Raw genomic sequence first — 23,503 nt, 5'->3', positions numbered from 1 at the left:
TCACTAGCACTTTGTATTGTCAGTGCTTTGGATTTTAGACATTCTAATAGGTGTGTAGTATTGTTTTAATTTGCAATTCTCTAATGACGAAAAATGTTGAACATCTTTTCATCATTATTTTCCACCTGTATATCTTCTGTGTTAAGGTGTTTATTCAGATTTTTTTCCCATTTTTCAATGGGGTTGTTTATTTTCTTATTGTTGAGTTTCAATAGTTCTTTGTATATTTTGGATACCAGTATTTTATCAGATATATGTTTTGCAAAGATTTTTCTTCCAGCCTGTGATTTGTCTTTTCTTTCTCTTGACAGTGTCTTTTGCAGAGCAGAAGTCTTTAATTTTGATGAAGTCCAGCTTATCAATTTTTTCTTTCATGGATTGCATTTTTGGTGTTGTGTCTAGAAAGTCATTACCAAACCCAAGGTCACTTAGATTTTTCTCCTTTGTTACCTCCTAGGAGTTTTATAGTTTTCGTATTTTACATTTAGGTCTACAATCCATTTTGAGTTAATTTTTTGTGAAGGGTGTAAGATCTGTGACTAGATTTTTTTTCTTTTTTGGCATGTGAATGTCCATTTCCTCCTGCACCATTAGTTGAAAAAAACTATGCTTTCTCAATTAAATTGCTTTTGCATATTTGTGAAAGGTCAGTTGACTATATTTCAAGATACTGTTCCATTGATCTGTTTGTTTATTCTGTCACAAATACCATACTGTCTTGATTACTGTAGCTTTATAGTAAATATTGAAATTGGGTAGTGTTAGTCCTACCCAATTCTAGAATCAGTTCTAGAATCAGTAAGTTCTAGAATCAGTTTATTGATATCCACAAAATAATTTACTGGGATGTTGATCGGAATTGCATTGAATCTATATGCCAAGTTAGAAAGAATCAACATCTTAATAATACTGAGTCTTCTTACCCATGTACATGAAATATTTATGCATTTATTTAGATCTTGATTTCTTTCATCAGAGTTTTATAGTTTTTCTCATATATATCCTGTACATATTTTGTTAGATTTATTCCTATTTTACTTTTTCAGTGCTAACGTAAATGCTATTGTGTGGTATTAAATTTCAAATTCCAATTCTTCACTGCTTGTATAAGAAAGCAATTGACTTTTGTATATTAAACTTGCACCCTGCAACCTTGTTATAATCACTTAGCTCCAGAAGGATTTTTTATTGATTCTCTGGGATTTTCTACATAGACAATCAGGTCATCTAAGAACAAAGTTTTATTTCTTCCCTCACAATCTTAATACCTTTTATTCCCCACGTCCCCTTTTTTTTTTTTTTTTGTCTTATTGCATTTAGGACTTCCAGTTGATTTCATTAAGGTTTTCTTTTTTAAAGATGTCCTTTATCAGACTGAAGAAGGTACCCACTATTTGTTGTTTGCTGAGAGGTTTTGTTTTGTAATGTTATTATTAATTATTTACTCAATGTATTTAATAGATATAGGCTCAGATTATTTATTTCTCCTTGTATGAGTCTTGGTAGATTACATCTTTCAAAGAATTGGTCCATTTCATCTAAACTATCAAATTTGTAGGCACAGAGTTGTTCATAATATGGTTGGCCCTCTGTATCTGTGGGTATCTGTGTATCTGTGGGTTCTGCACCTGCAGATACGGAGAGCTGACTGTACTATGCCATTTTATATAAAGGACTTGACCATTCGTGCATTTTGGTATCCACGGGGAGTCCTGTAACCAATCCCCCATGGATACTGAAGGATGACTGGACTCTTTTATTATCCTCTTAATGTCCCTGGGGTCAGTAGTAATGACCCCTCTTTAATTTTCATTTCTGATGTTAGTAATTTGTATCTCCTCTCTCTCTCTCTCCCTCCTCTCCCCACTGCCTCATTAACTTGGCTAGAAGTTTATCAATTTTATTGATCTTTTTAAAGAACCAGCTTTTGGTTTCTTAGATTTTCTCTACTGATTTCCTATTTTTAGTTTCATTGCATTCTGCTCTCATTTTTATTATTTCTTCTGCTTACTTTGGATTTAATTTTTTTTCTATTTCCTAAAGTGGGGGCTTAGATTATTGATCTTAAACATTCTTCTTTTCTAATATATGCATTGAACGCTATAAATTTCCCTCTAAGCCCTGTATTCACTGCAAAATCCCATAAATCTTGATATGTAGTATATTCATTTTCATTTAGTTCAAATTTTTAATTACTCTTAAGACTTCTTTGAGCCATGTGTTATTAGAAGTGTGTTGTTACTCTCCAATTATTTTGGGGTGGGGGGAGTTTCCAGCTACCTTTCTGTTATTTACTTCTAATTTAATTCCATGTAGCCTGAGAACGTATTTCTTTTAAATGGTTAAGGTATGTTTTATGACCAAGAATGTGATCTGTTTTGGTGAATAATTCATGTGAGCTTGAGGAGAATGTATATTATGCTATCATTTGATGAGGTAGTCTATAGATGTCAATTAGATCCAGTTGATTGATGGTATTGTTCAATTCACCTATGATTTTGATCTTTTGCCTGCTGGTCTGTCTCTCTGAAAAATTTCTTTTAACATTCCTTGCAAGGCAGTTCTGCTAGTGACAAATTCCCTTAATTTTTATGTGTCTGAGAAAATATTTTTTCCTTCACTTTTGAAGGATAATTTTGCTGGATATAGAATCCTGGGTTTTTTTTTTTTTTTTCTTTCAACACTTTAGATATTCACTCTACTTTTGCTTACATGATTTCTGAAGAGCAGACCACTGTGATTCTTATCTTTGTTTCTTCAAGGGTAAGGTTTTTTTTCCCTTTGGATTTTTTTCAAAATTTTTACTTTGTTTTTGATTTTCTATCATTTGAATATAACAAGCTTTGGTGTCGATTTTTTGGTATTTATCCTGCTAGTGTTCTCTGAGCTTCCTGGATCTGTCATTAATTTTGAAAAATTCTCAGCTAGTATTACGTGAAATATTTCCTCTGTTCCTTCCTTCCTTTCTTCTCCTGCTGGTATTCCTATTATGTGTATGTTATACCATTTATAATTGTCCCATGTTCTTGGATATTCTGTTCTTTCTTTTTCATTCTTTTTTCTTTTTGCATTTCAGTGTTGCAGGATCTACTGACATTTCTTTAAGCTTATTGATTCTTTCCTTTGCAAAATTCAGTCTATTGATGAGCCCACCAAAGGCATTCTTCATTTCTGTTACACTGCTTTTTATTTCTAATATTTCTTTTCTTTGAGTTTCCACATCTCTGCTCATATTATCCAGTCATTCTTTCACATTGTCCACTGTTTCCATAAGAATCCCTAGTATATTAACCATAGCTTGTTTTAAATTTCTGGCCTGGTAATTACAACGTGTCTGTCATATCTGCATCCAGTCCTGATGTTTGCTCTGTCTCTTCCGTTGTTGTCTTTTAGTATGCCTTACAATCTTTGTTCAAAGCTGGACATGATGTACTGGGTAAAAGAATATGAATTAAATAGGCTGTAGTGTGAGGTTTTATGTTTATCTGGCTAGGAGTTAGACTGTGTTTACTGATTGCTGTAGCTGAATGTGTCAGAAACTAAAATTTCCTCTGGTGTCCTTGTTTTGGTCTGAGATGTGCAGTTTCTCCAGTTGTAATCCACCTGGGTACTGGCTCCAGTGGTGGTTTCTACTTCTGGGCATCTGTTCCAGTAAGCTGTAATTCTTTGCATCTGCCTGTCTGTCTCTATAATTTGGGGGCGAGTGGTTTTCCCTATGACCTCAATTATCTGATGGGTCTAAGAGAAATTGTTGATTTTAAATTTATTCAGCTTTTTTCTTTTTAAGATATATTAATTAATTTATGTAATTTATTTATTTTTGGCTGCATTGGGTCTTTGTTGCTGTGCATGGGCTTTCCCTAGTTGCAGCAAGTGGGGGCTACTTTTCATTGTGGTGTGCGGCCTTCTCATTGCGGTGGCTTCTCTTGTTGCGGAGCATGGGCTCTAGGCACACGGGCTTCAGTAGTCGTGGCTCGTGGGCTCTAGAGTGCAGGCTCAGTAGCTGTGGTGCACGGGCTTAGCTGCTCCGTGGCATGTGGGGTCTTCCCGGACCAGGGCTTGAACCCGTGTCCCCTGCATTGGCAGGTGGATTCTTAACCACTGCACCACCAGGGAAGCTCAATTCAGCTTTTTCTTGTTGTGAGGTTCTTTACATGCTGGACTGGAAACCCAAAGTTCATATTCATTTTTACAGATAATTTTTACTCTTTCACAGGATCAAGACTGAAAGCAGCTTAAAGTAACTGCAATGTGATACAATTTAAATTCTGTTTCTTGAATACTAGGGAGTGGGTAACATGATATTATGGATCAAGTAGCTAAATCCTAAACATGAAAATCTTGTATTAAACTTTTTTATTGAGTTGAAACAACCCTAAAAACAGACATAATTCTTATCAGAGAACATCTGGAAGAAAAATCACATAATCAGAATCTGAAGATTGGAAGGAACCTTAAGTGTTACCTATTCCATAGTCTATGTATTTTTTTATTTGCTAGAACTCCCAAAATCTTAATGGATTTGTTGATGAATTATATGAAAACTGAAATATGTTTCTTGAGATCAACTAAAAGTAAGCAGTTAAACACCAGAAAAAAATTTTCTTTTCTGCATGTAGAGGGAAGTTTTTTTTTTTTTTCCGAAGTAGACTGAATACATGTTTTGTGCATGGCAACTATTTCATTTTCATTTTCAGATCGGGCTGCATCACTCTGAGAGGGTAAACACTAATAGTTTAATAAGTGTTGACAACTCATTAGCAATGAATGTGTTTAACGATCTGGCTTGGAAAGCTTGGATGGTGAATACAAACAGGATGGCTCCTACAGGGAACTCTGCTCAATATCATGTAGCAACCTAAGTGGGAAAAGAATTTGAAAAAGAATAGATACATGTATATGTATAACTGAATCACTTTACTGTACACCTGAAACTATCACAACATTGTTAACTATACTCTAGTATAAAACAAAAACTTTAAAAAATAAAAACAAACAAACAGTATGGCTCCTAAGATTTTAATTGCTTTGGTCATGTTCAGAGACTTAATATTATGAATCACAATATGACGATATCATTCTAACTGGGGAGTAGATTTGATGATGGAAGTAGTTGGCATTCCTACCACATCTTCAAGAGTACGCTTGGGGGACTTCCCTGGTGGTCCAGTGGTTAAGACTTCGTGCTCCCAATCCCAATGCAGGGATTTACAACAGGCTGCACATGAACTTCCAAAATCTTACCCTTAAATCCTACTGTGAAACAATACCATATTCCTTACCATGCAGTATTCATTTCCAGGTGTGATAAAGTCTGTTGCCTGAAATTTCCCATCACAAGCTGCTAGGAGTTTTTCAAAGGTTGGCTCCTCATCAAAAGTGTATATATAAATAGATCCCTGTAAATATACCAAAAGAGAAAAAAATAATGCAATTGTGTGTTCAGTTCAACAAATAGTTATTAAATGCTTACTGTGAACAAGGCACTGTGTGAGAAAAGGTAGTGGGAAAGTAGAGATAAACTCAGTAAGGCCCTGACCTTGAGAAGCTTAAAATATAAATGTTTATTGATTCATTCATTCATTCCTCAATTAAAATAATCAGTAAATAGGACTTTCTTCTTTTCTCCATTTCCAAGCATTTTTTAAAGATTACAATACATATCAAAGCACTTCTTCCTGACTTTAAAAATAATGTCTACTTATGCAGAAAATTTGGAAAATGTAGAAAACCAGAAAAGTTGTTAAGATGAACTAACTTCTATCACATACTAGACCATGGTGGGCACTAACAAAAACTTTTAAATGTACATTTGTGAAAATTGTAGAGGTGTGGCTGAAGCTGTTACTTATGACGTGTTTATCATACTCAGGTTCCAAATTCACCTCTCCAAAAAATCTATCCTGTACATTATGCATCCCTGCCAAGTAACTGTAATACGGTATGTTTATTTAACTAGCAATAAGAAGTCTGCTTTCAACTGATCACAAGTTCTTCAAGTTTACTTAGGTTAAACGTGAATATTTTCGTTCCTGTTTATCTAAAAAATACAACTCTGTAAAGTCTAAAATTTGGTAGGTATATACTGATTTTACCTTTCATTCATTTACCTTTTATTAATTCCTTCAACAAATATTGAGTGGATACACTATGCCAGACACAGCTGTGGATGCTGGGGCTGCATCAGAGGACAAAACAGACAAAAGTTCCCTGCCCTTATGGAGCTTACATTCTACTGGGGACTTTGGCCAATGAATAAGATATCTAAATAATATATATTGTAAGTTAAAGAGCAATAATTTAAGAAGAAAAAAATAAAGCAGGGAAAGAGGATATGACATTGCAAAATAAGAGGGTGAAATTCTAAACTGAGTGTCCAAGAAAGGCTTTACAGAGAAGGTGTGTTTAGAGAAAAGACTTGAAGGAAATGAGGAAGGGATTCATGTGGATTCTGTGGGAAATGCATTCCAGACAGAAGGAACAGCCAGTGCAAACACTGTGAGGGAGGAGCATGCCTGGTGCGTGTAAGCAAGCTGCATGATGACCAGCATGACTGAAGCAGGGTGAATAAGAAGAGTCGTGGGAGATAAGGCCAGTGTGGGGAGTGGAGTCCACATCATGAAGGGCTTTGTAATGCATAGTGAAGATTTTGGCTTTTACTCAGAATAACATGGGGAATCAATGGAGGGCTCTGAGTAGTAGAGAGAGATGCTTTGCTCACTTTGGCTGCTATGTTGAGTACACATAGTCTATTCTATCATGTACTGAGAAAAGTATATTAAAATCTCCTATTGAGATCATGATTTTGTTTTTCCTTGTCATTTTGTCATGTTTTGCTTTATATATTTTGAGGCTATTTTATTTGGTACATATATGATTTAAAAGTTTATGTATTCCTAGTGAATTTAACCTTTTACTATTCTAAAATAAGCCCATTTATTCTTAGTAATGAACTTTGCCTATAAGTCTTTTTTGCCTAATATTAATATATCTCCAAAGGCTTTCTTTTGGTTAATGTTTGCATGATATATCTTTTCCCATTTTCTAAATTTACTTTCAATTTTTAATTTATTTTCAATGTTACTGTATTTCTTAAAATTTACTTTCAATCTTATGCTTTAGATATGTCACTTGAAAACAGTGCAGAGTTAGGTTTGGATTCTTTTTTGTTGTTGTTGTTGTTGCAGTACACGGGCCTCTCACTGTTGTGGCCTCTCCCATTGCGGAGCACAGGCTCCGGACGCGCAGGCTCAGCGGCCATGGCTCATGGGCCCAGCCGCTCCACAGCATGTGGGATCCTCCCAGACCGGGGCACGAACCCGCGTCCCCTGCATCGGCAGGCGGACTCCCAACCACTGTGCCACCAGGGAAGCCATGGATTCTTTTTTAATCAAATATGGTAATCTTTGCCTTTTAACTAGACCAACTATTCTGTTTTGCTTTAATTGTAATTACTAGTATATTTGAGATTAAACATTACATTTTAATTTATGCTTTCTACTTTCTCATTTGTTTTGTGTTTCTTTTTCTCTCTTTTCTTACCTTGTTTTGCGTTGTTTTTTTTTTTAACATTTCACTTCCCCCCTCTATGATGTGGAAATTTCATCTGATGTTTCAGTTCTTTTATGGTTACCTTAGCAGTCAGAACATGCATACTTAGCTTATAAATATCAGAAGTTACTTAAAACATTTACTCTCTTCCCAGGAAATAAAATAAACTTGAAATACATTATTCCATTTACTCCTTTCCCTCCATCTTACATTATTGTTGTCTGGAATTTTAATTCAATGTTATTTTTAAACCCAACTTTGAATTATTTGTGCTGTTTTATACAGTCAGTGTTCACTTACATTTCTCTACACATTTACTACTGCTCTTCATTCTTTTTGCATCCCAGTCCTTCCACCTGGGGTCATTTTCCTTCTGCCTGAAGTACATTCTTTAGAATTTTCTCTAGTGATGATGTGCTAACAAACTCTCAATTCTGGAGTATCTAGAAAGTCTTTTTTTACCCCTGTACTGAAAATTATTTTCCCTGAGTATAGAATTCCGGGTGGTAATAACCTTATTTCACTAAATCAGGGGTCAGCAAACTTTTTCTATAAAAGGACAGCTAGTAAATATACTAGGCTTTGCAGGCCATGTGGTCTCTCACAACTACTTAATTCTACCATTGTAGTGTGAAAGCAGCCATAGATAATACATAAACAAGTGGGTCTGACTGTGTTCCACTAAAACTTTATTTACAAAAACAAGCAGCAGGCTGGTTTTGGCCCATGGGTCTACAGTTTCCTGACCCCTGCACTACATGGAAGATCTCATTCCACTGTTTCTTACTTACATTATTGCCAGAGTAGTCAGCTGTTAGTGTAACTGAAAGTCCTTTGAAATAATCTGTGTTTTTCTCTGACTGCTTTTAAGATTTTCTCTTTGTCTTTGGTTTTCAAAAATTTCACTTTGTTAAGTCTAAGTGTGTATATTTTTCCTGCTTGGGATTCACTGGGCCTCTTGAAGCTGTAAATTCATGTATTTAATCAGTTCTGGAAAATATCTCTTTAAATATTACTTCTGTCTCACTCTCTCTCCTCTTTGGGATTCCAATCAAATACATGTTAGATCTTTTCACTGTATCATTCATTTCTCTTACCCTCCCTTCTGTATTTCCCATACTTTTGTCACTTGGGTTCATTCTGGACAACTTCTTCTGATCTATCTTCCATTCATTGATTCTCCAGTCTTCTGTCAGACATATTCATTTAATTTTTTCTTTGTTAGTATATTTTTATTTTTTAGAACTTCTATTTGTGTCTTTCTCCCTTCTGTTATGTTACTTTTTTATTGTTTCCTGTTCTCCATAGATATTTAAAATTTGTCATTTATTAAAACATCGTTAGCACAGTTTAACTTCTGGTAATTACAGAAACTTAACTCTTTCCATATTTAAATTTAAATTTCTTTTAGGCAGAAAATCATTGAACTTTACTTGTAATTCATCTAAAATCATTGCCTAACAATATAAACTAATATATCCTGACCTAGGAGTCTTCCCAACAGTATAATTCAGGTGGGCATTTGATTTTAACCTGTATTTATTTCCCTCCCTTCTTCTCTTACAGAACCTGTGTTTTCCTTAGAGAACCACCCATGACCCCAGTCTCAGTTCATGTTTGGGTGGATTGACTCTACCCAGGGTCCAAGGGTAAACATGTGACTTGGGCCTGGTCAATGAGAGTTTAGAATTCCTCTGGACATAATACTTGACCCAGGGGTAGAGAGGTGACCCAAGTTAGTACAATGAGTCTAGATTCCAGGACATTTTTTTCCAACTGGTATTTTCTACCAGGGTCACCAAGAGGATAAAAATACAAAATTGGAGTTGCAGAAGGCTCTCTTGACACCACAGGGGCGAGTCTGCATAGAAAAGGAGGAAGCAGAGAGGAAACAGAGCCAAGATATGGCAGAAAAACAAGGCATGCAGCCTCATGGGAGCTCCTGGATTTATATCAATTCCTTGCTTGCTTTCAGTTATACACACAAAAACAAACAAACAAACATCTTTCTGTTATTTAGGTCTTTTAAACTGGGTATTTTTTCATTTGCAAGCTAAAGAGTCCTGAATAGTAGTGTTTCATTATGCAACACACTCTGCCCTTCATTCCTGTCATGCAATGATGATAATAATAATATCTTAAATTTCATGTCAAGAAACCACCATCTAGCATACCTTGTCTGTCTGAATCAGCAACATTCTGTAACTGGGAGAAAACATCAAATGTTCCACAGGCCCTTCAACCTCAAGAAAATCCTCTACTTTGTAATTTGTATCTTTAATAAGAAAAGAATACACAAAGCCATCCTAGAGACCAAAAACAATGAGATAAATGAAGAAAATTAGTCTTGATCAATGCATAGTATTCAATATACTTTCCTCATCAAACAAGCTAAGAATTATTGATTACCATCTACTATTCATTTTTTGGAGTCATCATCTATGTTTACATTATCTAGAATGCCGTGGCTTCTTACCTTTATTTAGCCAACTTTTAACCATGTTTCCTGGTCAATGTTCAATTTTATCTCTTTTGTGACACATTTTTCAATTACCTAAAATTTTACTGATCTCTCCTTTCTTTGAACTTCTTTAGCATTTATCTTCTTACCACATTCTTCATTATATAGGAGGTGGGGCAGATGAGGCAGAGTTTATCGTGTGGCTGGTATCCAGAAGTCTCCTTACTTCAATGACCTTAGCCTTAATGTATGTATAATCATCATTTTGTGCATTTCCTAAATCTCTAAATGACTCAAAGGTAGGGAGTGTGCTGTTTATTTCCTTTGTATTTTCTTTTCTAGTTTTTCACACAGTGCTAGAAACAGGGCAAGTATCCAGTAAAAAAGCGTTGGTTAAATGTTGATCAGTTAGTTGTAAACAGCTTTAGGTTAATTTAACTACTCTCAAGAAAAACGGCTGGGTTCAGACTTAAGACCTGGGGGGAGAAATGTGCAAGGTGCTTTCTCCATGCCCATCATCCTTCTCCATCCCTCACCAGAGCAGATGCTCCAACCTCTCCTTTAAACTAGGTTAAAAAAACACACCAAGGGTGGCCTTGAGAAGGACAAATGCAGACTAAATGTAGGAGGAAGTAGTCTGTTGCAAGGTTGGGGAGAGGAGATTACAAGCTACATGTAGGTTAATGAGCTCCAGATTGTTTCTTGTTGGTGGAGCTACATCTCTCATTCTGATATCATTGCCTAGCTGCCCTTAGGTTCCTGGAGATGTGATCTGTGGCAAAAGAAGACACAAAGCTAACAGTGTTCTGGGACGGCTACCAGTAGACCTGAGATTTTAGTGTAGGTCAGCTCCAAACCTTAGCATTGATTACAACCACATGGAAATGTAACTTGGTCTGGCCTCTTTTCATACTTACTGAGGCTATGTGCCCTAATAAATGAGAGCAAGAACTTTGGAGTTTGCCACACCTGGGTTCAAATCCCAGCTTCTCCACTTACTGGCTGGTGAACTCTCTAAGACTTGACTCCTTCGTGTGTGTGTGTGTGTGTGTGTGTGTGTGTGTGTGTGTGTTTGTGTGTGTGTGTGTGTTTGGGGGGTTGGATTTTTTAATCCTGTTTTTGCTTATTTGCAGTAAGATAGACATATAATAGATCATTATACTGTTATCTCTAATTTTGTATATATTTGAAATTCTTCATAATAAAAAGTTTTACAATAAACATCTCCCCAAACAGAATTTTAATTAATAACCTGACAGAACTTGACATCCCAAATCATGGCTCATCATAGAAAACGGAAGCAAATGGAAATTGTATATTTTCTTTTCTTTCTATTTGAAATAAATTTTTAACCATTTTTAAATTGAAGTATAGTTAATTTACAATGTTGTGTTAGCTTCAGATGTTTGTATATTTTCTTGAAAGCAATTAATTTTGAAGAAAAAAATACATTACAATTCCAGAAGCAAGCACGCCTCCCTTCTGATATGCCATGGTGACTGGACTGATAAGATTTCTTCCAACTTTGGAAAAGAAAAACAAAACAGGTGACACATAATTAAAAGTGCTGTACAGAGTAATTAATCTCACTTGCTTTCCTAGGACTATTCATTTCTTTGTAATTCTTCTTTCCACAAATCAACTTCCTATCAGGATATGTGCTATGCTTCTCAAACAATGAAGAATAAAAGCTGCTTTGCAATGACTACTGATGTAAATCACACAAGTTTTTTTCTTTTAATGTTCTGTATCATCAGATCTATGGAAGTAACATTGTGGAATTATATAGTTAATATATTTTCTTTTTTAGGAAAGCAATTATCAGAAATTTTAAGGGGTCAGAAAGAAAAAAGACAAAAACCGTATTATATTAAGCTGTATACTTAAGATTTGTACATTTTATGGTATATAAATTTATACCTCAGTAAATAAAACACAGTGGACTTAAAAAAGTAAAAAGAAAAAGTGATCTATAAGAACTTTGTTATTAATAAAATATTGTCCTGGGGAAAGTAACAAAAAGCATATTACCTTTTATGTAGATAAACCGCAAGAACTATAAGATCAAAGGCTCAGAGACATGTATCAGACTTTTACTTACTGAACACTACATGCTTGGCATTTCGCCAGATGCTAAGACACATACTGTCCTTTCCTCAAAGACTATTCACCCCAGCAGTCTCTTCTTTCCAATCCAACTGCCACCAGAGTCCAGGTTGCTATGACTCCTGGCCTAGTCTAGGTGCCTGCTACTTATAGCCACCTGCTTCTAGGATTGTGCTTCCCTGAACTATGGATAATTAATCTCCCCAAGCACAATTCCAATTGGGGCACATCCCCATTCAGGAGTTGATGTCAGTCCACTGTCGGCTGAATTAAGTATAAATGCCTTAGTCAGACATTCAAGGTCAGATATGGTATCAGATAGATGTCCCTTTGTTCCCCACTATTCCTGCATAACACTCGATGCTCCAGACAAACTGGACCACTTCTTTTTCTCAGCCTTCCCCATGTTTTCTTGTTTATGCAGATACCATTGCCCCAAATTCCACCTACCCTCATCTCTGTCTGTGAACCCATCCTTTAAGGGCTATTTTAAATGCCACCTACAAAATGACTTAACTTGGCAGTCTTCCCTCATCTGAATTCCCATAGCACTTTATGAAGTTCTCCTCACATCTTAATTTTCCTGGCTGCAATTATTTGTCAACTTGTCTTATTCTCTTTAATAAAATATAAATCAGCACGTTGAATGTGCTGATTATGAGATTATATATTTGCCACCTATGTCAACTTGGAGGCACCTTGCTTAGTGTCCTCCTCCACATTGTAGAAGCTAGATAAATATTTATTTGAAAATATTTATAATACATCGTGAAAATAATAAAAAATAGTGTACAGAAAGGAAATAGTGAACAATATAAGACTACATACAGGGACTTCCCTGGTGGTCTATTGGTTAAGCCTCTGCGCTTCCACTGCAGGGGGCGCAGGTTCAATCCCTGGTCAGGGAACTAAGATCCAGCATGCCGTGAAGTGTGGCCAAAAAAAAAAAAGACTACATACAACTAAGTCCTAAATTGTGTAAAACATTACAAGTGTGATAGGGATTTGGAAATGCGAAACATTGTTTGGTAATTCACTTTACAAACACACAGAAGTGCCAATTTACTCCCTAGCAATCTCTGGAATTAAACTATAGAGCCAAAGTTTGACTAAGTCACAGTTCCTAACTTCAAAGAGTTGGTGACTAGTGGCAAAGACAGACAGGCATATGGGGCATTGTAACAGCACGGGATGAGGCTCTAACAAAGAAGTGAGTCTGATGGAACCCCAAATGGGGCACCTGATTTTGCCTGTAGGTTGGGGTGAGGACAGAGCAAGGCTCCAGAATGGATAATTTTGCCAGGTAGACAAGGAAGAGAGGGGCATCCTAGACAAAGGTAACTACCAATGCCAGCAGGCAGAATTTAGAGAGAGCACAGGAATGATGAGAACTTCTAAAAGGATCAAGTGGGAGAGCTGAAACTGGAAAGATAGGCCAGAAAAGAGGCTTAGTTTTTAGAGAGCTGAGGGGTGGCATTGTGGACATGAGATCAGAGGGTGGACTGGGCCTGGAGAGTACAGGTGACAGTAAAGGGAAGAGAGATGGGGACTGGGGTAGGAAAGTTGAACCTAGTGGCTTCACTTTCTCAGTGGAGTGAGTCAGGGAACAGGAGAGGGAGCAGATAAGGAACATGCAGCTGGGAAAACTTGCTGTAGGACGTGGTGTTTGAGCTGGAAACTGGAGGATTCAGAGAGTAAGGTGGCAAGGGAATGAGCTGGGTGGTGTGTCTGTAAAATGATGGGAAGAAATGACTGGCTAGATCAGGAAACTCATACTGGGGAGTAGCAGGAAATAATATTATTAAAATAATAATATTTTTATTTTAATAATATTATTAAAACAATATTAATGGTGCAGGTAAGATCAGGTTAGAGAAGGCTTGAAATCAAGGCAAAGTAGTCCTTGAGTTATATGTTGAAAATGGTCTTCAAGTTTGGCAGGGATGAGATGCCTGATTCGGGTCAGCTGCGGATTAAGGTCAATGAAGTCAGCCCTAAGGTTGCTGCAGAGATCAAGGTGTGAAATAATAAGAGGAATTGGAGTGGAGCGTGCATTGGTCAGGTTGGAGAACTTGCCCTGGTGAGAATCCCTTCTCAAAGTGTCTACACGTAGCCCCCCACAAGGTGACATTGGCTTCTCTGACTCAGGCCCAACTCTGGCCACAGCTGATGGGACCAGGAATGGACACCAGATCCAAGGAGAATAGGTCAGATTCTCTCAGAAATTCTAACCAAGCAACAAAAAGTAATTTTCAAGATGGCAGTTGGTCTTAAAAGAAGGTCTTGTGGAGAAAGGGTCATTGTGGAAGGCACATTAGCTGATTAAACACAACGGGCATATATGTATGGGAAAGGATAGAGCATAGTAGCTACGAACTTGGACTCTGAAGTCATTGTCTGGGTTCGCGTGTCAGCTCCATAATTTACTAGTTATGTGAATTCGGGCATGTTTCTTAACCTCTTAATGCGTCCATTTCCTCATCTATATCATGAAGATCAAAATGTATTTCCTTACAAATTTGTTTTAAGGATTATGTGACATATACATATAGAGTGATAGCAGAAAGTCTAGAGCATAGAGCACTCAATAAACATTAGTTAGCTACAAGAAACATCCAGAGGACTCGGTAATGAACTAGAGGATAAAGAAGGAGGAATCAAAGATGTCTCTAGAAAGAGAAAAATAGGGAACAAAACATCCATTGTCAAATGCAAAACCATCACCAATGGCTACACTTCTGGGAAGATAAAGCAAAGCAGTTTCTTACCCCTTGGTGGTCCGTCTTCTATCTTATTAAGCACAGTTACCTTCAAGTTTTCTCCACTAATCATTAAAAGATGACCCTCTTCACAGCCAACATATAGGTCACTTGTTGGAGTCCAGCAGTGCATAGTCGGGTGAACCAAAGTATATAGATCGTCTTTAGGCTTCAAGGAAAGGTTTAAAACTTTGTGTTAAGACAACAGTCATGGCTTAAGAGCCAGAGAAATACTCAGCAAAAACAATTTCCAAGACAAAACAGGTGAACATGCGGTGGCTTCTCTGGTTGTGGAGCATGGGCTCTACGCACGCTGGCTTAGTAGTTGTGGCGCACAGGATTAGTTGCTCCGCAGCATGTGGGCTCTTCCTGGGCCAGGGCTCGAACCCGTGTCCCCTGCATTGGCAGGCGGATTCTTAACCACTGCACCACCAGGGAAGTCCCACAACAGTCTTGAGTAATAACTTCTACACTGTTTCTTGGTGGACTTTTTGATATCTTGCATCTAAGAAAGTCATTGTTTAGCTAAAATCACACCATTTCCCCTCCTGGTTCAACCTTTCCCCTCCTGGTTCTGCAGGGGGGCATGAATGTGATTTTCCTTGAGTGGCTATGGAGAGGCTGGCCTCGATCCTCTGCTTGGTTAACTGTCACGGGAAATAAGAGGACACTTTATCTGCCTCTGGTAGCCTCTCTAGTTCATGAAACATCCTACTTGACTTTGATTCCATGGAAAACTCAGAGAGAAATGCACAAATCTTTGGGATGTGCCTAGAAGAAATGTTGGTTTTGGGAACTAAAAATAATATGGACCAAGGGTCTATGGCAAATTTTTCCTGTAAAGGACCAGGTAGAGAATAGGCTTTGCAGACCACATAGGTCTCTGTCACATATCCCTTTTTTTTTTTTTTTTAATCACTTAAAAATGTAAAAAACAGGGGCTTCCCTGGTGGCACAGTGGTTGAGAGTCTGCCTGCTAAGGCAGGGGACACAGGTTCGAGCCCTGGTCTGGGAGGATCCCACATGCCGCGGAGCAACTAGGCCCGTGAGCCACAACTACTGAGCCTGCACGTCTGGAGCCTGTGCTCCGCAACAAGAGAGGCCGCAATAGTGAGATGCCCGAGCACCGCGATGAAGAGTGGCCCCTGCTTGCCACAACTAGGGAAAGCCCTCGCACAGAAACGAAGATCCAACACGGCAAAAATAAATAAATAAATAAAACTCCTACCCCCAACATCTTCTTGAAAAAAAAAAAAAGAAAAAAGAAAACATAGTAGGCTATAGTAGAAGAGTGTTTAACTATTACAAGAGAATCTATGAGAAAGCAATTTGTTCTTCTTGGTAGAGAGAAGGAAGTGGACAGAGAGAGAATTATCATTTGGGATGGACCTGGAAATATGACTAAGGCAGAAATCATACATAGAAGCACTCCACGTGATAATTTTTTAAAGGATACATTGTCTTTAATTGTATGATTGGCCTATTTCATGCCCTCATAGCCTTGGATTGTTAGAAAATAAATACTTGAGTAACAATTTCGCCACCCAGTGGGCAGGAAAAGAAAGGGAACAAATCACTCAAAAGGATTAAACTGTTGCTGATTAATGACATTTTTGTGGTGTCTAAACTGAGATTTGACTCAGAGGGAAAAGAGATACTACTGACTATCATTATTTAATCATCATTATTTAAAAGTTGCCTGGGTTGTCTTGATGACCTTAGACTATAAATCACAAAAAGACAGACTCTTACCTCGTATGGCAATGGGCTCAAAAATCTTTAAAAAACCACACATATCTGGTTCTCACAATACCAGTGAATCTGTATGTATGCCATAGAAGGTGAGAATTAAAACTTGGAATTTTCTTGCCTTGGTATACTAAACTAGTATTGTGTGTGGCTTTTCTTACTTTAAGATAAACCTGGGCTTGTCTTCCTATTACTTTCTTTCATCAGTAAATATGTTCCATTTAAAAATGAATGTAATATTATGTGGTGCAAGCAGAAACAATAATTTTCAATCCTGGAACTTGAGAATTTTAAAAGAAAAGGTGCCAATAGTGTTTAAAAGTATTTGTTGGTAACACCACCTCCTTGTTCAGTCCTCTGGAATCAAACATTTTGATCACTCGAGGACAAAATATAAAAAACTCAAGCCCAACTTAATATTGCTTTAGAAATTGTAAGCATCTGAATATGTGTCAGAATACTTGAGTTTTAAAAGGAATTTCTGTTTAGCAACTTCTGCTTTAAAAAAAAAAAAAAAGTAGATGGAAAAAGAAAACTGGACCCTTGAGATTAAATTCACTATCTTGGATCCAATTTCTGACCAGATAACACCTGCCTTTGATTTCCCCCATGCTACTACTGGATACCATTTCTAATGCCCCAAATAAGTTGTGTAACGTGATGCGGGCCTACTTAAAGTCCTATTTAATGTGTCTTTCTAGTGTTAGCTATAAGAGAAATAGGGGAGTATTTAACATTTGTAATTTTATAAAAATCCACATTTGTCAATTTTTAAGACCCTTTTTAAGGGTCAATTTTTAAGACCCTTAAATAGGTCAAGTCATTACTGGTTTCTTTGCCATTGGTACTGGGTCACAAGAAATTTCATTCACAGGAAGAAATAGAATCAAGACATTTGAGATCTAAGTTTAGTTATGCTTTCACTCATTGTTTTTAGCAATTTTTCTCACCTTATTTGTCTATAAAATGAAAGAAGTAAATACTGGGAAAGTTGATTTCTAATTTAAATGTAAAGTAAATGGCCTTAATAATATTCCCTGTATGATTTATAGGTGTCATGCTTTAATATTAAATTTCTGTTTTCAGAAAAAGGTTAAAATGCACTGAGTTACAAAAGTCCTAGGAAATAAAGATGTCTGTTTATTATGAGCATTTTAAAAAATGGTAACTCCACATTTAATTATTTAAAGGTGGCATTTCATAGCATTTTTCAAATAACAAGAACAATTGCTTGAATTTTAAATGTTTTATGTAGGAACCATCAAGTTGGCACAAAGGGTGAACGATGTGGGCTCCCACAGAAATTTGTTCACACACACACACACACACACACACACACAAATTTGAGATGGTTGAAAATGTGGGTTCTTTGGCATCAAAAACTAAGCATAGAAACATTGTTTCAAGTTGTAAACCTTGATGGCTGATGTGTTTGTTTTTACTTTGCTGCCCCACTGTGGCTGAATGTGGTTGCATTTCCAAGCACAGGACCTGTACTATTCAAAGGAATTAGTTATTTTCTGTAATTTAAAAAAGTGAGTAACTGTCATCCTTTAGAGGAAATACTAAGAGCATACAACCTTTTCCCTTGCTGGCCAGAGATTTTTTGATAAACTAATTATCACATGGAACTATTTTAAACATCTATAGCTTAATTCTCTGCAGTGTTCAGAAACACTGGGGAAACTCTACTTCTGTTCTTCTGGGCTTGGAGCTTTCACACAAGCATTCACATAACGCAGGTTCCAGAGGCTCAGCAGAATCCAGCCTCTTACCTTCATCCCAAAGGCCCTGCATGTGTCACTCTCTACTCCCTGCCTCGCTCTTGACCATCACTGCACCTCATTCCCCCTCACTTACTCTGCTCCGGACACAGGGCTCTTTTCTCAGCTCCTCAAACATACCGAGTTCTTTTCTTCCCCCAGGGCCTTGGCAGGCGCAGTTCTCCCTGCCTGAACACTCTTTACCCTGCTTATAGTAGGAGGAGCGCCTCCTTGTCCTTCAGTCATCTCCCCAGAGGCCTTCCTTGAGCAGCATGTTAATCTCTCTCTCACCTCCACGCCCACCTCTCATTTATCCTGTTGTAATAACTGTCACGTTTCACAACGATTTGCTGTATCTCTTTACTTCTGGTGTTGGTGGTGCTGCCGCTTTGTCTCCCTGGTAGAACGGAAGCTCCGAGAAGCAGGGTTATTATGCCTGGTTGGTCGCCATACGACCCTGTTGCCTGAAACAGTGCCTGCTACCTACAAGGAGCTTGGTAAGTATCTGCTGAATGAAAAAAACTGAGTAACTGTCGGCAAACAGCTACTTATGAAGCTTTCTTCCACCGTTCTCCACTGCCTCATTTTCTCCTAGATTTGCTCCTGCTTCTGTGACTGTCCCCCCTCAGGCTCCTCTTCTTCCTCCTGTCTCTTGGCTGACTCCTTCCTCTCCGGCTCTCTTCCCTGACACCCTCTCTCTCCTTTTCCTCACCCCCTATCCCCTGCCCCCCGCCACGCTCCCACCATCGTCTCTGGCGGAATGACTCTGACCACACACTGTGTCTCCAGCCCTGCCTTCTCCTCCCTGACACTAGGTCCAAGTTGCCAGCTTCCACCTGGCATCTCCACCTGGATGCTGCCCAGCACTCCAAAGTCAGTATGTCCAAAACTGAAATCACATCTGGGCCCCCTGTTTCAGTTAGCAAGGCCATCATCTTCCGAGTCACCCAAACTCAAAACTCCAGAGCCTTCATCTCTCGTGGCCTCCAGGGCTAGTCTGAAATAAAAACCAGGAAGGTCCTCTCTATCCTGCATGTCTCATGGGATGGTCATGAACGCAAATAGGCAAACACGGAGAGGGGCCAGGTCATTACCCTGAAAGTTTCTGCCTCTTCACCCACTAGTCCGGCAACGGCTGACACAGGGAGCACAGGTCCATAGACAGGATCTTTGGGCAATGATTGGGGAAAAACTACATCTGTTTCATTACAAAGTGACCCATCTTCCAAAGGCAGTTTTACTGACCTGTGGAAGAAAGAGACATCAGAATAATCAGATTAACAGAAACAAGTCATTGATGGAACTGCTGCATATCAGTGGTAAGCAGAATGGGAGGTGTTACAACTCATTAAAAAAACCTAGCAAAAACCAGATGAAACCAAATAGTAGATTTAAAAATATATATCATAAAAGTACAAGTAATACACAGTCATAAATTAAGTATACAGGGATTTTTCAAAAAGTTAATATGTAAAGCAGGAATTGTAAATTTGAACACTGACAGGGGTTAAGCAGGTGGTATGTGGCCAGGTAGGATTGTGGCAGATGGGAAAGTGTTTTCCCTCCTGTGAGACAGTGGAAAATATGTATATAGGTCTCTTCCTAGTTTCCTGGCACAGAGGTCCTGAAACCCTTGTAAGTCCCCAAGTGATAAGAGAGCATTTGGAGCATCTTCTGTGCTACTGAGGCGATTCTAGGTGGGCTCCTGGGTGGCTCCGGAACGGGTGCTGGTCACCAGAAAGACCAAGCCATGACTAGAAGCTTGGAAGTTTCAGCCCCAACTCCCATCCTCCAGAGTGAGCAGAGGAGCTGGAAATGCAGCAAATAATTGATCGTGTGACATGAGGAAGCCTCCATAAAATCACAATGGTAGGGAGTCTGCAGAGTCCCAGGAGTCACCAGGTTGGTGAACACATACACTTGGGAGGGTGGTACAGCCCAACTCCATGGGACAGAAATTCCTTCATTCAAGGCTCTCCAAGACCTTGCCCTACGTGTCTCATCATTTAGCTGCTCATTTGTATCCTTTATCATATCCTTTAATAAACGAGTAAATGTAAGTAAGTGTTGTTGCCCTGAGTTCTGTGAGCTGCTCTTGCAAATTAATGGAACCCAAGGAGGGAGTCACTGAAACCTCTAATCTATAGCCACTTAGTCAGAAGTACAGGTAACAACCTGGGCTGCAGCTAGCGTCTGAAGTGGAAAGGGGAGGACAGTCTTGTAGGACTGAACCCTTAGCCTGTGGAATCTGACTCTGTCTCTGGGTAGATAGCGTAAGAATTGAGTTGAATGGTAAGACACCCAGCTGGTATCAAGGAGACTTGCTTAGTGCCGGGAAAAACCTCCTCCACAAATGTCAGAATTGAAGTGTTCACTGTGAGTAGTAAAGGAGACTCATGGGGAAGAAAAACACAGTAGGGAAGAACTAGGCTTTTCCCTACATAGAAAAAGAAAATCTGAGTTTTTTTCTCTATACACACCCCCTAAAGCTGGCAGGCACCACTCAGTTCCAACCAAGAGGGTTTGCTGACTTGTGAGAACTTTGGTTCCAAAATTTCAAGAGAAAATCATAATCTGTATATTTATGAGAAATTTCTCAAATTTTAAATATTGGCAACACACATGGACCAAAAAAAACATAAATGTAGGTTGTATTCAGCTACCTTTACAACCTCTAGTATCAAGAATTTATTTTCAGATTTGCCAAATATTTACTTTTAAACCACAACATGGCTATAAAAGTGAGTTTAGAGAATTCATGGCTTTATGTGTTAAACTCAAAATGGTTTTGGTTATGTTTTATGAATGATGAATAATTTTGAAAAATGATCACGCAAAAACAGTACTTACTACTCAAATGCAAGACTTAACTAAGTATTTTCAAATCCTGCTTGTTTTCTGATCCAGGACAATCCACTCACTTTGCCTCCCACTTTATTTGCCTATAGAAAAATCACAACTCAACATTCAGAGCTAAAGAAGCATATTCAAGGGAAGCAAAAGGAGAGAAAGATGTGATAAATTACTTGCCTGCCGTGGCGAGGATCTGATAGAGACATTACCCACTTTATAAAAAGGTACAGTGTTGTCAACTCTGCCTTGAGACAGATTTGCCTATTCAATGGGTTCTTGTAAAAATGAAATTGAGACATAAAGAATACTGAGGAGAAAGAAGTGCCTCTCAGGGTTTTCCATTAGAAAACTTCATTTACTAACTTTACATTGCTCTTTAAGAAGGCAGTTTTTCAAAAACTGCAATTTCAAGGATGTGTATGTCCAACGTTTCCTTAGTCTTTGACTTTGGGGAGTATGATGAGAATGGTCAGCTCAGGGGCACCCTGAGTCTTTGAATTCTTTTCAACAAAGGTACCATTATTATCAGCTATCACCAGGACATTGGTCATAGAAGTTCTCTTTGACCCAGTTCTATTTAAACAGGCAATTCCATGACTTCACTACATGCAACTACCCTTTTGTTTACAGATAATGTGGCTGAAGGTATAATCTACACACTTCCCATATCTAAAAATTTCTTATTTTTGAGATTTCAGTTGGGCATCAAAGTAATAGGAGCAAAAAGTGATAACATGACCTTTTTATTAAAAAAATAATTATATATATATATATATATATATATATATATATATACAATAGGAATGTTTTGAAATAGTAAGAGCAAATACAATTTTGATTTAAACCATGTGGGAAAAGCTTGATATTTAAAAGAAACTCAGTGGGAAATCAAAGCACAGAGAATCCTTTCGAAATGCAAACAACCACTCCATGGAAATTATATTGATATATGTAGAAAGAATGTTTTAAGTTAAGATGCACATTTATACAGATGAACCCATTTGCAAGGCAGAAATAAAGACACAGATTCAGAGAACAAACGTATGGACACCAAAGGGGGAAAGCAGCGGGGGTGGGGTGATGGTGGTGGGATGAATTGGGAGATTGGGATTGACATATATACACTAGTATGTATAAAACAGATAACTAATAAGAACCTGCTTAAAATAAATAAATAAATAAATAAGGAAGGGGAAAAAAAAAGAACCTTCTGTATAGCTCAGGGAACTCTACTCAATACTCTGTAATAACCTATATGGGAATAGAATCTAAAAAAGAGTGGACGTATGTATATGTATAACTGATTCACTTTGCTGTACAGCAGAAACTAACGCAACATTGTAAATCAACTATACTCCAATTAAACTTAATTTAAAAGTATTTAAAAAACAAACAAAAAAAAGGATGCACGTACAAGGCCACTTAATTCACCAGACTGATCCAATCACGTTACATGAATGCAAACAAAAATCCCCACTTTGTTGTGTTGCAATGAAGTCTCTTACTTTGCTTCGAGATAATGCTCCTGGTTACTTCTTTCGATTGTCCACACAGTCACTGCACTTGGACTTGACAAGCACAACTGGTGCCAGTTCATGGGGTTAAAAGTCATCTGGCTCACATCTATACCGGGTTGTGATTTCTTGCACAAAATGACACCCGCTTCCCAGTTCCTGAGAGGAAAATTGAGTTTGGTGAAAAATAATTCTTATGAACTTCATATCTTGAGAACATTTATCTAATTATCTGAAAACAATTTACATAAATTGAGAATTTATGATATAACTTATTAATCTATGATCTTAATATCAAATTTATAAATAATTATGCTTATCATTATAGTGTGCCTTCCTAGGGAAGCAAAATAACTATTTTAAAATATTACTCTTCAATATACTAAGGCTGTTTTATCTCCTTATCAAATTTGGATTTGACCCATTCAAATCTAGAAAATGGAATATATCATCACATTTGCTGAAAAGTAAGTGTAGGTACCTAAATCTCTTCGTACACGAGCACTCCTCATAGATCGAGACGTGCTGTACACACTGATGCCAGTAGACCATTTACTGAGCTTTTAAAATCATAGTACTAGTACCTTGAAACAGACTAAATCATTTACCTATTTGAGAGAATATCGTGAATGCCTATCACGAGAAAGTTCCTTTGCTAGATGACATACACAGAAAAAAAATTAATGTTGAGCTGTCTGACTCCTGAATGGAGCCAGAACTCCATTCAGGGTTGTGGTTTGCGAATTG

The 23,503-nt window shown here is 37.7% G+C and overlaps 1 protein-coding gene across 1 annotated transcript in view; it reads right to left on the bottom strand.

Moving 5' to 3' along the window:
* Positions 1-23,503, bottom strand: part of CFAP43 (cilia and flagella associated protein 43) — a 99,119-nt gene that overhangs the window by 63,270 nt on the left and 12,346 nt on the right. Inside the window, exons 4-9 of the mRNA XM_065894218.1 lie at positions 22,748-22,915; positions 19,484-19,634; positions 14,887-15,046; positions 11,468-11,535; positions 9,726-9,857; positions 5,283-5,399 (exon numbers count right to left, since the gene is read on the bottom strand). Coding sequence (XP_065750290.1) covers positions 5,283-5,399; positions 9,726-9,857; positions 11,468-11,535; positions 14,887-15,046; positions 19,484-19,634; positions 22,748-22,915 — 796 coding nt within the window. The remainder of the gene's footprint in view (positions 1-5,282; positions 5,400-9,725; positions 9,858-11,467; positions 11,536-14,886; positions 15,047-19,483; positions 19,635-22,747; positions 22,916-23,503) is intronic.

Source organism: Phocoena phocoena, chromosome 16 (assembly GCF_963924675.1).
Source record: "Phocoena phocoena chromosome 16, mPhoPho1.1, whole genome shotgun sequence".
Lineage (NCBI taxonomy): Eukaryota > Metazoa > Chordata > Mammalia > Artiodactyla > Phocoenidae > Phocoena > Phocoena phocoena.
Note: the sequence above shows the minus strand (reverse complement) of the source record. Positions and strands in the feature narration are given on the sequence as shown.